A 16,992-nucleotide genomic window follows, 5' to 3' on the forward strand; every position below is an offset into this window, starting at 1 on the left:
AAAGAATTGGAAGGCTGAATTAGCAATATAACATTAAACTACAGGGCATCTGCGACTTGCCCACTGATACCCCAGTAACATCAGCATCAGATTCCGGATATCTGTTCTTATCTTAACTGCATCCTGTTGCCAACTGGTGTATTTAAAAAAAAACTTTTAATATACAGTCAGAGTGGAGTCAATTACCTTCCTGTCAAGATTTCAATTTTTTTCCCAGATTAGCTATGGTACAGTAATGACAATATTAAAATTCTCTTCCACTTCTGGCCAATCACTGCTAGTTACAAGCTTTGCATCTTTCCGGGGTTTTTTCTGGTATTTAAGGTGCATTGGAACTAGTTACAAGAATGTTTCCAAGCTATCAGAAATATTTTGCAATTATTGCTTTCTTCTGTGCTTTTGTTACCATAACCTGCAGTGACAACAATGGTATCGGAAACTAGTTAGCCCATATGAACTGAAGGTGTGGGGGTTGAAACTGTAATCACTAAATACTTGGGAAACAGACCACCAGAACTAGAGTAGGTGACTGCAACAGGTAAAGGAGTTAGAATGAAAACACTGCTGTTTACAACTTATTTACTACACAGTTCAATACGCAAGATGAATTTTAAAAAAAACAAGAGAATTAGTCTGTACCAACTTCAGTAGTTTGGTGGCAAAGCTTGCTACATTCAACAGATAATTACAATACTTTGACTGCAGTAAATATCCCTAATCTGTTTCAGGTACACTTACAGCACTTTTGTACAAAGAACAAGTTGTGAAATCTAAATTGTAAACAATCTGGTTGGTTTAAAATACAGTATACTTCCAAATACAGCATTTTAATCTGATAATATACCAGAGAGACGATACTGACCTGGTTGCTCTTCTGTAATTCTTGAACCTTCTTAGCAAACTCCTTGGCTTCTTTCTGGCACTGCTGTTCCAGTTTCTCCACTCGCCTTTGGATGCGCTCATCCAGCATCTTCAGCTCCTCAATGTGGTCCACAAATTCTTCCAAAAGCCTGTTGCAAAAGAGTATGTTCATCCAACATGTTCAAATACTAGGTTTATACAAAAAGTAAGTGTTTGTACAAATTTATGCCCTTTAAAAAAGCAGTTTGTGGCTTCTGGTAATTACTGGTAAAGTACAACATCACTGGGCTTCCAATATGGCTAACTACATTATCCCAGACAAATTACTGGGATAATGTATTTCACACACCCACGCCTTTGTCCCCTTGTGTTGGGCTAAATTATGAAAGTTTTTCATTGAGGGCATTGAATGAATTAAGGCAGCATTTGACTGAATGTAGCATCAAGGAGCCCTAGTAAAACTGAAGTCAATGGGAATCGGGGGGGAAACTTTCTACTGGCTGGAGTCATAACTAGCACAAAAGAAGATGGTTGTGGTGATTGGAGGTCAATCATCACAGCCCCAGGACATCGCTGCAGGAGTTCCTCAGGACAAGTGTCCTAGGCCCAACCATCTTCAGTTGCTTCATCAACGACCTTCCCTCCATCATAAAGTCAGAAGTGGGGATGTTCGCTGTTGACTGCACATGTTCAGTGCCATTCGCAACTCCTCAGATAATAAAGCAGTCCATGCCTGCATGCAACAAGACCTGGGCGACATTCAGGCTTGTGCTGATAAGTGGCAGATAACACTCGCGCCACACAAGTGCCAGGAAATGACCATCTCCAACAAGCGAGCGTCTAACCACCGTCCCTTGACATTCAATGACATTACCATTGCTGATACCCCACCATCAACATCCTTTTGGGGGGGGGGGGGGGGGGGGGGGGTCACCATTGACCAGAAACTTAACTGGACCAGCCACATAAATACTGTGGCAACAAGAGCAGGTCAGAGGCCGGGTATTCTGTATCAAGTGTCTCACCTCCTGACTCCCCAAAGCCTATCCACCATCTACAAGGCACAAGTCAAGAGTATGATGGAATACTCTCCACTTGCCTGGATGAGTGCAACTCCAATAACACCCAAGAAGCTCGACACCATCCAAGACAAAGCAGCCCGCTTGATTGACACCCCATCCACCACCTTAAACATTTACTCCCTTTACCATCGGCGTACCATGGCTGCAGTGTGTACCATCTACAAGATGCACTGCAGCAACTCGCCAAGGCTTCTTCAGCAGCACCTCCTAAACCCACAACATCTACCACCTAGAAGGGCAAGGGCAGCAGGCACATGGGAACACCACCACCTCCAAGTTCCCCTCCAAGTCACACTCCATACCGACTTAGAAGTATATATCGCCATTCCTTCATTGTCGCTGGGTCAAAATCCTGGAACTCCCTAACAGCACTGTGGGAGTACCTTCACCATGCCTACTGCAGCGGTTCAAGAAGGCGACTCACCACCACCTTCTCAAGGGCAATTAGGGATGGGCAATAAATGCTGGCCTTGTCAGCGACGCCCACATCCCATGAATGAATAAAAAAAGTCACAGAGATAATGGATGGATTACTGGCCTGAAATTCTGGCACTGCTGTTCGAGTTTACAAGTGCAAATTCTCTCTTTTGTCCCTGTTATTTTATATTCAAAGTGTCAAAAAATAAACTTTGATTTTCTCAGAAACAGTCATCACTTAACTAGTTCTCTGCAATAATGCTCACAGACAAAATAAAAAGTGGGTATATCTCGCTCACATTCTAGTTATTCGCATCCATGTACATTTTTATTTGTCTCCATCTCTTTTCATCTCCATCTTCTTGGCTCTCTCAAACTTTCTCTTATTGTCATCTCTGTACTTCTTTGACTCTTTTTCTATAAGTCTGAGCTCCCTGTTTCACCTCTTCTGCATGCCCCTCGCCTTATGTGAATGAATGTTATAGATGCTCTATTACTGACGTACTGAATTTATCATCTATCGAAGGGCCCATCAGGGCACCTGTCACTACCTCCTTACGAGCAGCAAACCCAACTGCCCCAACCTCTGCTCTCGCCCAGCATGCCCCCTGGGGGCGAATCTCGCTAATCTACTTCCCATCCTGCTCACCTCGCCTATCTCGGACACCACCAGATCAACAATCACTGCCCCTCTCCACATTTGCACGGCCTTATTGTGGACGACTGCATTGACAACATGGTTTTAACTGAAAGTTGGCTCACAGGTGGCAAAACCTTGTCCCTCACTGAAACTATCCTACCTGGCTATACTTTCTGTAGTGTATGTACCCGTCTACCTTTAAGAGAACTATTGTATGTAACCGTTCACCTTTAAGAGAACTATTTTAGGTGTGGCACTACTTTGTTTGGCTTCTGCATACGGTAATACCGACGGTGACCACACCAGTATATAAGTGTTGTGCCAGGAGTTATTGGGCAGATTCGCCCTGACCTTCGAATAGTAAAGTCCTGTTTTAAGTTACTCTTGGAGTCTGTATTAATTAACTAAACAACCCACAGACTTTACAGTGGCGACGAGTCCGATCGTACCCTGCGGCAACAATAATTCCGAAGCAGTTAACGAGCGTCGAGAAGAGGCAACCGCCCTCGTCATTCTGCTGGGAGAAAACTCGAGTCTGCAGAGCTGGAAAGGAGGAAGAATTCAGAGACAAAGACTTCCATCAGCAACAGGCACTGACTGTCCCTTCTGCCACGGTGAGGAGTGAGCCGATCAGCACGAGAAGCAAGGCGGCCACGGTGACTGTGAGTAAGGGAAAAGTAAAAAGAATAACCGGAGGATAAGGGTGAAAGGAGCCGGACAGAAGTCGGGCCCAGAGGCGCTGAGACTGGGGCAGCGTGGAGCAAGGAAGCCGCGGTACAGACAGGCTGGGGACGCAACGGCATCGTGAGACAGCTAGACCGCGACCGGCGAAAAAGGCCGGGCAGCGACCGAAGCCACGAAGCGCTGCGACCGGGAGCGTAGGCGTGGGAAGATATAAAAACTCAGCCGCAGCCGGGGAGGGAAGCACCGGACTGCGAGACGGCTGGGAGAGGCGTTTGGGAGCCGAGCGAGCGGGAGAGGCAGAGCCGACCAAGGGAGACTGCGCGAGAGCCAGTCCAGCGGCTGAAACTGTTCTCCGTCAACGGGGTGTACCCAGCGCCGGTAGAGCCGAGAGAGCGGGAGAGAGACCGAGCCCGAGCAAGGGGAACTGAGCGAGAGCCAGCCCAGCGGCTGAACCTGTTCGCCGTCAACGGGGTGTACCCAGTGCCGGTTGCCTTGCCGAGAAAAGGGAAAGCACTGAAGCCGACGCGCAGGCTGTGAATCTGAAAGCCAGCGGCCGTCGCCTGTGGGGGAAAGTGTACCCCTCCCGCTAGGGAAGAAACGCGGGAAGCCGCCATTAGGCGGGGAAGAAGACAGAAGCGGGAAACCGCCATTGAAGTGGGCGGGGAGAGAAGATAAGCGCGGGAAACCGCCATTTTCGCGGGAAAACCGCCATCTTAGAAAAAAAAAAGTTAAAGAAATAATTCGGGGTGTTATCAGAAAGAGAGGAAGATGCTCAAGCGTGGTAACATCAACGATTTTAATGCCGAGGTAGAAGACTGGGCCACGTACGTGGAACGCATCGAGATCTATTGGGAGGCCAATAAAATAGAAGATGACAAAGCTATAACCTTGCTAAACTCGATGGGCGCGAAGACATACGGGCTCTTGAAGCATCTACTATCACCAGCTAAACCGGCGGATCAGACTTTCGATGATATTGTGGCTGTTCTGAAGGATCACTTGAACCCCACACCGTTGATGTTGGCGGAACGATTCAAATTCTATGCGAGAACGCAAAGGAAAGACGAAAGCAACGCAGAATACTTGGTCGAACTGCGTAGACTAGCGAAACACTGCCAGTTTGGAGGGAATCTGACAGAGGCGTTGCGAGACAAATTCGTGTGCGGAATGTCGAAGGAAGAAACACAAAAACGACTGCTCGAAGAGAACGATCTTACACTTGAGAAGGCTGTCCTTATTGCTGCATCGAACGAAGCCGCAGCGAAAGGAACGGCGGAAATGCAGCTAAAGGCAGCGGCACTCAGGGTGCAGCAAATTACTTCGGGTACAACGAAATGCTATCGTTGTGGGAAGACAACACACGACCAGAACCAATGCTGGTTTAAAAACCAGGAATGTAGGAAATGTGGCAAGCTCGGTCACATAGCTAAGGTATGCCGGTCAGGGAAGAAGACCAACAATAATGAGTCACCACAAAAGAGGTACAGGAAGGTACATGAGGTGACTAGGAAGAGTCCGGAAGAACAGAATTCGGACTCACACTCCAACTGCAAGGAACTGGATAGTCTGAGAATTCACAATGTGAGTAATGAAGCTGACCTTCAAACTATCTGGGTCATGCTAAAAATAGCTGGAATCCAAGTGAAAATGGAGTTGGACACTGGATCAGCTCTATCAGTCATAAATCGAAGGGATTACCACCGGCTATTCTCACATATACCCTTAAGAGATACCAAGTTCGTATTGCAGACATACACGGGGCATAAAGTATACCCCATGGGAAAGATAAGAGTCAAAGTGAGAGATAGGGGTAAAGAACACCCAAGAATGAACTTATACGTACTACATGAGGGAGGACCACCACTTCTAGGACGGGAGTGGATCAAGAAAATAGACATGGAATGGCACTATCTAAAAGCCATAACAAGTGAGGACTCGGTGCAGACAATCAGCTCAGATTCTGAAACGGATGACGATAAGACCAACCCAAATATGAAAGACAAGGCTGAAATGGACTTGCCGACGAAGGTTGGAAAAACGAAGGCATGCATAAAGGCTTATGCTCCAGAGAAGAACAAAGTTTCAGAACAGAACTCCACCGAACGACAACCTAGTTTGACAGAAAATTCTGAGCCTGTTCAAGTTACGGACATATCCATGACGGAAGAACACCGAGCTCGGACTCAAACTTATTTCAAATTACGACAACAATTAGAACAATTGAGTTACCGTCTCGTACAAGAGATGAAAACAATGAAAAAGTTCTATGACACCGAATGGGAGAATCTGGAAAGACAACAGAAGCAGCTAGCTCAAGCAGAGAGCGACCATAGAGCCATCGTGACCAATTACCGATCACATCTCCCTTATGCTGTTCAGGAGTTAGAATATTTGCAGGAAGAAGCAAATGAAGAGGAATCTTCAGGAAGCCAGGATTTTATTCCAGTTCTTCTCTACGACTCCTTACAAGCAGAGTGTGAGAAGTTGAAAGAACAGTATGAACAGGCCCAGGCTACAATTCTGGAAGGGGTTAACTCGGCAACCTCCGAAAAGCTAGTTTCAGTGGAAGCATATGAGCAACTGAAGGTTGAACATGAGCAAGAAGTCCAAAGGCTGCAGGAAATTCTTGATGAGCTCAAGGCCAAGACAGACTCATCGGTAGAAGTTCCATCCATAGATGAGAAATTAGAGGTGAAAGACATGGCAGAACATGAAAGACAAGATGTACAAGAACTCATAAAAATATTAAAGGAAACCCAAGACAAATATGGGGCGGCAATGACCGAGATTCAACAACTTGAAGAACAGATTCAACTGGGAATCCGTTCAGTGGAAGAAAAGGGAACTGTAAGAAACACAGAGACTGTAAGAATGGCCTCTGAACATGAGCTAGAGAGCATCAAGGCGCAACTTCTCCGAGCGCTGGAAGCCAAAGTACAAGAGGAAAAGAAGGTGAAAGCATTGGAGGAAAAGGTGGATGAAATGGAGAAGACTCTGACCCACAGTGTTCCCGTGGAAGAGTTAACGGTCAGCCAACTCCTTCATATGCTGAAGGACAAGACTCTACAATGGGAACAATCTGAACACGAGCTTCAATCTTCAAAGGGAAGTTCGGAGCTCTCAAAAGTTATGGAAATAGCTGAGGTTGCAACACAGATTTTACAGGGATGCCAAAAGTACGCTGAATCACGTCTATGTGAACAGCAGAATGTTGAAACAGCTGCTCCAGTAGAAGGATTGAATAGCCTGATCAATCAATCCCCGACGGAAGTGGAAGTATTGAAATCACAAACGAGGTCATTAGTGAAGGATTTGCAGGAAACCCAGGAAGAGCGGGATGAATATGAACGCATGAAGAAGTCTCTTCAGGAAAGATGTCTAGGGAGGGAACAACAGTCGGCTAACGTCCAGTTGGGTACGGAAGAAGTAGCAGGCCCTCTCGCTAGACTAGCTCAGGACGACACCGAATATTACCATGACCTGTTGAGTGACACGGAATATTACGATGACTTGGTCTGCCCAGCTTGTGATGAAAACTCCCAAAGTGCAGAAATCAGGATGAAGCACTTAAAGTCTAAGGAACATAGGGAGATGGTGGCGCTACAGCTGGCAGCGGATAAGGGAGCCCCGAGAGTCTCCAAGAAGCAGAAAAGAAAAAGACGAAGCAGAAGACGATAACCATCTAAATCATTATCACTTCTATCAGATCATGCACGTGGGCCCCACGAAGGGGGCCAAATCAGGAAAGTAGGAAAAATTACCAAGGCAGTCCAGCTGTTTGTAAAAGTCAGCACTGCTGGTTCAGCAGGACGGAAGTTCAAGCTGTTAAGCCAAGGGAAAGACTATTGGATGAGTCACGCTAGAAATGTGAACCGGCTATACCACAGAGATGTTGTTCGGACCGAGTCAAGACCAGAGTCTGAATCTGTGAACTGTTCCCGCAGAGACTGAATCTGTGAACTGTTTCCCGCAGAGACTATATCTGTGAATTGTTTTACATGAAGTTGATTATATGTTATGTTTAATGGGGAATAAGTATGTTGTAAGCTAAAAAGGGAGGATTGTAGTGTATGTACCCGTCTACCTTTAAGAGAACTATTGTATGTAACCGTTCACCTTTAAGAGAACTATTTTAGGTGTGGCACTACTTTGTTTGGCTTCTGTATACGGTAATACCGACGGTGACCACACCAGTATATAAGTGTTGTGCCAGGAGTTATTGGGCAGATTCGCCCTGACCTTCGAATAGTAAAGTCCTGTTTTAAGTTACTCTTGGAGTCTGTGTATTAATTAACTAAACAACCCACAGACTTTACACTTTCCACCACCTGCCCCAGCTAAACCACAGGAGTGGCAGATTAGTTGATATCACCCAATCCTACCTCGGTCTCCTCCCCCTATTCTTCTGCCACCTTTTCCTCAACCTTCTCAGCTCTCCTTTAAAATCCTCATTCCTTACTGCTCTTCAAACCCCATTCCAAGTTCCCCTCCACCTCCCCTAGACAACAGTCCTTATTTTCTCCTTCAACTTCTGCACTGAGCGAGTCCTCCATCAGAACTCATTTTGCCAAAGTCAAAAGTGACATTCTCTGTAACTGTGGCATGGTGCATTTTCCCTCCTTGTCCTCTCTGCTGCCTTTGACATGGTCGACCACACCGTCCTCCAACGTCGCCCCTCTACTCCTCTTCCTCATTTACATGCTGCCTCTTAGTGACATCATCCAAGGCCATGGGGCCAGTTTTCACACATATGCTGATTGCACCCAGCTCTACCTCTCTACAACCTCTCTCGGGCCCTCCACTGCCTCTCTGCGGAGCTGCAATTTGCTCCAGTTAAACACGGAGAAGCAAAGCCATCGTTGCCGGCCCTTGCTGCAATCTCTTTACCCTTGCCACTGATTCCAACCCTCTTCCCGGCCACACACTCAGGTTGAATCAGACTGTTTGCAACCTCGGCATCTATTCAATTCCAAGCTAACCTTCTGACCCCATATCTTCATCACAAGAGCACCTATTTCCATCCCTGTAACATCGCCCACCTCCACCCCTCCCCAGCTCATCTACTGCAGAAACTGATCCATGTCTTTGTCACCTCCAGACTCAACTATTCTAAATGCGCTCATGGCTAGCCTCCCATCCTCCATGCTCTATAAACTTCAGTTCATCTAAAACTCTTCTGCCTGTATCCTATCCCTCACCAAATCCTGCTCACCCATCACTCCAATTCTTGCTGACCCATATTGGCTCCCAGTTCCCCAATGCCTCCAATTTAAAATTCTCATTGTGTTTAAGTCACTTCATGGCCTCGCCCCTCCCGATCGCCAACTTCCTTCAGCCCCACAATCTCCCCACAAATCTGTGTTCCTCAAACGCTGGCCTACTGTGCATTCTTCCCCTCCCTTCACCTCTCTATTGGTGGCTGTGTTTTCATCCCTCTCGGCCCGATGCACTGGAATTCCCTCCATAAACTCTTCCTCCCCCTCCATTAAGCCAGGAAGAACTGACCGAGCTCCAAGCACAAAACTCCCTGGTCTCCAGAGCTCCATAACAGACACCCCGAGCCTTAACAAAGGTGTCTCCTTTCATCCTCATCCCCAGGTGATCATCCTACAGAACCCCAAGCCGCAGAACCAGCAAGGAACACCTCTCCACAGTTCCTACACATCACAAAAGGCAGGATACACTCACCAGTGTTGTGCACAAACTCCCTTCCAAGAGATACAGCCACTGATGAGCCTCTAACTCCCCCCCCCACCGTGACTCCCCTTGGGACACATAGAAACATAGAAGATAGGAGCAGGAGTAGGCCATTCGGCCCCTCAAGCCTGCTCCGCCATTCAATGAGATCATGGCAGATAATCCAAACTCAGTACTCTGTCCCTGCTTTCTCCCCATATCCCTTGATCCCTTTAGCCTTAAGAAATATATCTAACTCCTTCTTGAATATATTTAATGAATTGGCCTCAACTGCCTTCTGTGGTAGAGAATTCCACAGGTTCACCACTCTCTGGGTGAAGAAATTCCTCCTCATCTCTGTCCTAAATGGCTTACCCTTTATCTTTAGACTGTGACCCCTGGTTCTGGACTCCCCCGCCATCGGGAACATCCTTCCTGCATCTAGTCTGTCCAGTCCTGTCAGAATTTTATAAGTTTCAATGAGATCCTCTCATTCTTCTAAACTCCAGCGAGTATAAGCCCAATCGACCCAATCTCTCCTCATATGTCATTCCTGCTATCCCAGGTATCAGTCTGGTGAATAGAAGACATAAGTCCCAGCAGACAGGCCATTGCCAAAAGCATCCCAAAGCTCTCCTCTGTCAACTGCCAAAACATGCATCACCACTGATACCGTCCTTGTCCGAAACGCAGAGAGCACCACTTAAGATCCTGACCGCACCCACCTCAACACAGATTCCCAGGAACTGCTGACACTGTCCTCCCACATAAACCAGTAAAATGTGATTCTAAGGACAGACAAATTAAATCTAGCGAACCTCATTTTGGGGAGGTGGTGGTTGGGAAAAAGAGAGCATAAAGCTCAATGAAAGTGATGTAGCAGCCATCCAGAATACGAATGCAGCGATCAATGAGCTCCATAGTAGGAACATCTGTGTGGAAAACTAAATAAGTGAATTGGAATCCTGAGTTAGCAGAAGCAAGGCCGAGATAAAGATCCTATAGGTTCAGTTACTCTCCTGCTAAAAAGGGACCAAGAAAAGACATAGGCAATTAGGGGTGTTGCAATAACATACATATTCCTGAAGTCCTGGGGATAAATAGGCCTATACCCTTCATCCAAAGCACCCTCAGATATCTCCTTGCTATAGATGACAGAGTGGATCTGGCATTGGACACAGCCCACAGAAGACTGACCACCATGCCTACCGAGTCACAGCAGCCCAGAGCCTTTGTGGGTACAAGGGGAGGAATTGACAATTGGTCAACTCTACCTCACTGCCCAGCACTCAATAAGGGATCTACCCCAGGGGCACAAACAAGAGGAATAGGGAAAGAAAGGCAGAGAGTAGAACCAGGAGGTACAGTAGCATAGTGGTTATGTTACTGGACTAGTAATCCAGAGGACTGGACTAATAATCCGGAGACGTGAGTTCAAATCCCACCATTAATTAAATAAAAATCTGGAATAAAAACCTAGCATCAGTAATGGTGACCATGAAACTACCGGATTGTCCTTTCGGGAAGGAAACTTGCCATCCTTACCCGGTCTGGTCTATATGCGACTCCAGACCCACAGCAATGTGATTGACACTTAAATGCCCTCTGAAATGACCTAGCAACCCACTCAGTTGTAACAAACCGCTGCGACAGTCAGCACTGTGAGTACATTCACCGCAAGGACTGCAGCGGTTCAAGGCGGCGGCTCACCACCACCTCCTCAAGGGCAATAAATGTCAGCCTTGCCAGCAACGCCCACATCCTGTGAATGAATTTTTTAAAATTTAGAAGTGTGAGATAATGCATTGGGGGGGGGGGGGGGGGGGTGCGCTAACAAGGCATGGGAATACACAATAAATGGTAGGATACCGAGAAATGTAAAGGAACAGAGGGACCTTGGAGTGCATGTCCACAGATCCCTGAAGGTAGCAGGGCAGGTAGGTAAGGTGGTTAAGGCGGCATACGGGATGCTTTCCTTTATTAGCCGAGGCACAGAATACAAGAGGGAGGTTATGCTGGAACTGTATAAAACACTAGTTAGGCCACACTGCACACAGTTCTGGTCACCACATTACAGGAAAGATGTGATTGCACTAAAGAGTACAGAGGAGATTTACAAAGATGTTGCCAGGACTGGAGAATTTTAGCTATGAGGAAAGATTGGATAGGCTGGGGTTATTTTCTGTGGAACAGGAGGCAGAGGGGAGACTTAATTGAGGTGTATAAAATTATGAGGGGCCTAGATAGAGTGGAGGGGAATCACCTATTTCCTTCAGCAGAGAGGTCAATAACCAGGGGGCATAGGTTTAAAGTAATGGGTAAAAGGATTAGAGAGGAGTGGAGGAGAAATGTTTTCACCCAGAGGGCAGTCTGGGTCTGGACCTCACTGTCTGAAAGGGCAGTAGAGGCAGAAACCCTCATCACATTTAAAAAGTACTTGGATATGCACGTGAAGTGCTGTAACCTGCAAGGCTATGGACCAAGAGCTGGAAAGTGGGATTAGGCCGGATAGTTCTTTTTCGACCAGCACAGATACAATGGGCCGAATGGCCTCCTTCTGTGCTGTAAATGTCCATGATTCTATAAGCTATAGCAGTGCTCATTATACAGACCTAGATCTCTCCTCAATAGACTATAAAATACTGGCCAAAATCTTAGCTTCCAGACTACATGCAGTCTGAGCTTGCCCACACAGCCCGAACAGGCTTTATGCAGGGCCGCCACTCAAGAGAAAACACCAGGTGGCTATTTAGCGTGGTGCACCACTATAATAAAACACTTGCCCTGGTGCTATCCTTGGCTGTAGGATAGATATTTGACAAAATCAAGTGGAAATTCCTCCTCATGCAAGAATGGGCTTTGGCGACACATTCAGGAAGTAGATTACAATCCTGTATTCACATCCCACATGCATATTGTGTGCCAATGCCCTCAGCTCTCCGGTATTACTAGTGGGGGGACCAGACAAGATTACCTCCCATCGCATTCATGTTTGCCCTGGCCATGGAACCTCTAACAAGTGAACCCATGCATCCATGGAGTACAGGAAGGAGGGAATGTAGGCAATATATTCCCATATGCTGATGACATGCTGCTGTGTGTAACCAACCCAACCACCTCATCCCTTAGTATCTTCCAAAGCATCAAAAAAATTGGACAACTCTCAGTTACACTCAACCACATTAAAATGGAGGTTATGCCCTCAAACAGGATGTTGCACACAAATAAGGGCATCCTACCTCTTTCAATGGTTAGGGACTGGCTTCAGATACCTCGATGTAAATATCACACTGAAACTTGCCATCCTGTACAAAAGGAACTCTCTCTTTTCCACCCCACCCCCATACCAGCATACACACTGAACTAACCAAATGGATCCTTCCCATATCACTCTTTGGCAAGGTGACCATAAAGACGAGCATACGCCCCGCCTCCTCTACCCATTTCAGATGTTGTCTGTCAAGGTACCAGTTCAGCTATACCATGACCTCTGGGAGGGCAAAAGACCAAAATACATTTCAAACAGATTTATTCAAATGTGTTTGACTGGCAGTTCAATTCAAACCAGTGAACCTACCTGTAACCTCCACAGTGAATCTACCTGAAGCCTCCCAGAGAATTAATTCAGCCAGTTAACTTCCATAGTTAGTGGGAAGAGAAAAGGAACCACTATGTATGAAAATTAATTACAACGTAGTTTATATAGACGTTGTGAGCTATTTATTATTTTTTAGCGCAGAGTCTGTTGCACTTAATAAGTACTGTAGAAAATGTAAGGTTACTAAGAATATTCACTTATTCTACTGATGCTTAAATTTGTCTGGCAGTTAAAGCTTCAGGCAAGATATACTGTCATGTTATTTTGTTGGCTTACAAAGACAATAAGGAACCCATGAAGACAGGCTAGAACCAGCAGCTGAAGTAATCTGAAAAAGGTTCTCTGTTCATCACCTGGGCACACCATGAACTGCACTTAGATATTAGGACTTGCAGTGTTCCTGGGATGTAGAGAGCTAGAGTTCACCTATGTAAGCAGTCTGAAACACAGAAGCCAAAAATATGTAGAGCAAGATGAGTAAACGAAACCCAAAAATGTAACGGGTTACTAAAAGTACAATAAGCGGACTTGCAAAAGATATAAACTGTTTCAACAGAAGGAGCGAAAGTCCAAAATCCTTGTAGTTCTTTTCAGCAGTCTCAGACTTGAAGTAAATCTTTGCCATGTAACCTTCATCCAAGATGTTTGAGAGTTCCTCAAATGTAAAGCAAAGCAAAGAACTGGAGACACAGAGAAAATCTCTGCATTTAATCAGCATTTTTTTTCCTCTGATGAAGAAGTGGGCCCTTTTAAGGTCATCCTTTGCAAACATGCATCACAGCAAACCATATCTTAAATGCTCCAGGAAATAAGCATCATCCTGGGATGTTCACATCTTCCCAGGAGAATGGTCCAGTAAATAAGAATTAACTCTGATGTTCAAATATTCCTAGTATAATTGTTCGCTACTCAATGAGATTACATTTTATGAAAGCCATCATCAAGAGGAATTCATAATACAGTAATAGCAATATATGGAGGACATGCAAGGACACATAAAATACAAGGTATTTTGCATAACCAAATTTGTATCGAAACAATAAAAAAAACTCAAAACTAATGAAGCCTAGGTTTGGTGGCATGAAGTTATTAGTGTTCCCAGGAAACACAGGCATCCCTTTCAGACTGGAAACACTAGAAATCAATATAGGTACACATTCTTGTCTCAAGACTAAAACCCTTTTGGCAATAGTCATCTGCCATTAAACAGTGGTTTTGCCACTTACATTTTGTAGAACACTCCATATATACCGGACTGTTGCAGCTCAACATGTAAAAACTGTGCACTCAAAACATGCTGTATGAAATGGAGATGTCAACAAGTTTTCTTGTAAACTACACAACAAATATGGGAAGAAGTCTGTTCAACTGAATTGTTTAAAAAAATTGTTTATAGTAAATCCATGACTCCCTGCTGAAAGGATCTTAATACATCCTGCCCCATCCACCCGAAGAATATGGAACATAGGAACATGAGTAGGCCATTCAGCCCCTCGAGCCTGTTCCGCCATTCAATGATATCATGGCTGATCTGCGACCTAACTCCATAAACCCGCCTTTGGCCCATATACACTTGGTTAACAAAACGCCATCAATCTCAAGATTTAAAATTAACAATTGATCTAGCATCAATTGCCATTTACAGAAGAGAGTTCCAAACTTCTACCACCCTGTGTGTGTAGAAGCTTTTCCTAATTTCACTCCTGAAAGGTCTGGCTCTAATTTTTAGACTACGCTCCCTAGTCCTAGAATCACCAACCAGCGGAAATAGTTTCTCTCTATCGACCTCCGAACAGTTGCAACTCTGTTGGACGGAGTATCAATCAGGAAATAGTTGAGGCTTGTAATATGGGAACATCTATAATTATGGGGGATTTTAACGATCATATTAATTGGACAAATCAAATTGGGCAGGGCTGCCTTGAGGATGAGTTCATTGAGTGTATTAGGGATGGGTTTCTTGAGCAGTATGTAACTGAACCGACCAGGGGGCAAGCAACCTTAGATCTGGTCCTGTGTAACGAGACAGGATTAATTAAAAATGTCCTAGTAAAGGATCCCCTTGGAATGAGTGACCATAACATGGTTGAATTCCATATTCAATTAGAGGGCGAGAAGGTTGGATCTCAAACAAGCGTGCTAAGCTTGAATAAAGGAGACTATGAAGGTATGAGAGCGGAATTGAGTAGAGTGGATTGGGAAAATAGATTAAAGGGTAAGACGATACATGATCAGTGGTGTACATTTAAGGAGTTATTTTACAACTTCCAAAAAATATATATTCCACTGAGAAGAAAAGGGTGTAAAAGAAAAGACAGCCATCCGTGGCTAAGTAAAGAAATTAAGGATAGTATTCAACTAAAAACAAGGGCATATAAGGTAGCCAAATCTAGTGGGAGGAAAGAGGATTGGGAAAACTTTAAAAGACAGCAAAAAATAACAAAAAGATTGATTAAGAAAGGGAAGACAGATTATGAAAGTAAATTAGCAAAAAATATAAAAACAGATAGTAAGAGTTTTTATAGTTATATAAAAAGAAAAAGGGTGGCTAAAGTAAATGTTGGTCCCTTAGAGGATGAGACCGGGAAATTAATGGTGGGAAATATGGAGATGGCAAAAACACTGAATGAATATTTTGTATCAGTCTTTACAGTAGAGGACACTAAGAATATCCCAACACTGGACAAACAGGGGGCTATAGGGGGGGAGGAGCTAAACACGATCAAAATCACTAAGGAAGTGGTACTCGGTAAAATAATGGAACTCAAGGCAGATAAATCACCTGGACCTGATGGCTTACATCCTAGGGTCTTGAGGGAAGTGGCGGTAGGGATTGTGGATGCATTGGTAATAATTTTCCAAAACTCCCTGGACTCAGCAAAGGTCCCGGCAGACTGGAAAACTGCTAATGTAACACCCTTATTTAAAAAGGGCAGTAGACAGAAGGCTGGAAACTATAGACCGGTTAGCCTAACATCTGTGGTAGGTAAAATTTTGGAGTCCATTATTAAGGAGACAGTAACAGGAAATTTGGATAATCATAATTTAATAGGACAAAGTCAGCATGGTTTTATGAAGGGGAAGTCATGTTTGACAAATTTGCTGGAGTTCTTTGAGGAAGTAACATATAGGGTGGATAAAGGGGAACCAGTGGACATAGTGTATTTAGACTTCCAAAAGGCATTTGACAAGGTGCCACACAAAAGATTATTGCTTAAGATAAAAAATCACGGGATTGGGGGTAATATTCTGGCATGGATAGAGGATTGGCTATCTAACAGAAGGCAGAGAGTTGGGATAAATGGTTCATTCTCAGACTGGCAATCAGTAACTAGTGGTGTTCCGCAGGGGTCAGTGCTGGGTCCCCAACTCTTTACAATCTATATTAACGATTTGGAGGAGGGGACCGAGTGTAACATATCAAAGTTTGCAGATGATACTAAGATGGGGGGGAAAGTAGTGAGTGAGGAGGACATAAAAAACCTGCAAGGGGACATCGACAGGCTAAGTAAGTGGGCAGAGATTTGGCAGATGGAATACAATACTGGAAAGTGTGAGGTTATGCACTTTGGCAGGAAAAATCGTAGAGCAAGTTATTATCTTAATGGCAAGAAATTGGAAAGTACTGGGTCCTGGTGCACAAAACTCAAAAGGTTAGTATGCAGGTGCAGCAAGTGATTAAGAAGGCCAATGGAATGTTGGCTTTCATTGCTAGGGGGATAGAATATAAAAATAGGGAGGTATTACTTCAGTTGTACAAGGTATTGGTGAGACTGCACCTGGAATACTGCATACAGTTTTGGTGCCCATACTTAAGAAAACACATACTTGCTCTCGAGTCAGTACAAAGAAGGTTCACTCAGTTAATCCCGGGGATGAGGGGATGGACATATGAGGAGAGGTTGAGTAGATTGGGACTCTACTCATTGGAGTTCAGAAGAATGAGAGGCGATCTTATTGAAACATATAAGATTGTGAAGGGGTTGGATCGGGTGGATGCGGGGAGGATGTTCCCGATGATGGGTGAAACTAAA

The 16,992-nt window shown here is 44.9% G+C and overlaps 1 protein-coding gene across 1 annotated transcript in view; it reads right to left on the minus strand.

Moving 5' to 3' along the window:
* The window catches only part of exoc5 (exocyst complex component 5), a 102,804-nt gene that overhangs the window by 66,484 nt on the left and 19,328 nt on the right, over positions 1-16,992 (minus strand). The window contains exon 3 of the mRNA XM_086003254.1: positions 863-1,010. Coding sequence (XP_085859380.1) covers positions 863-1,010 — 148 coding nt within the window. The remainder of the gene's footprint in view (positions 1-862; positions 1,011-16,992) is intronic.

The sequence above is a fragment of the Somniosus microcephalus genome, chromosome 12 (assembly GCF_052327205.1).
Source record: "Somniosus microcephalus isolate GS21.2 chromosome 12, FLI_Smic_1.0, whole genome shotgun sequence".
In the NCBI taxonomy this organism is placed as follows: domain Eukaryota; kingdom Metazoa; phylum Chordata; class Chondrichthyes; order Squaliformes; family Somniosidae; genus Somniosus; species Somniosus microcephalus.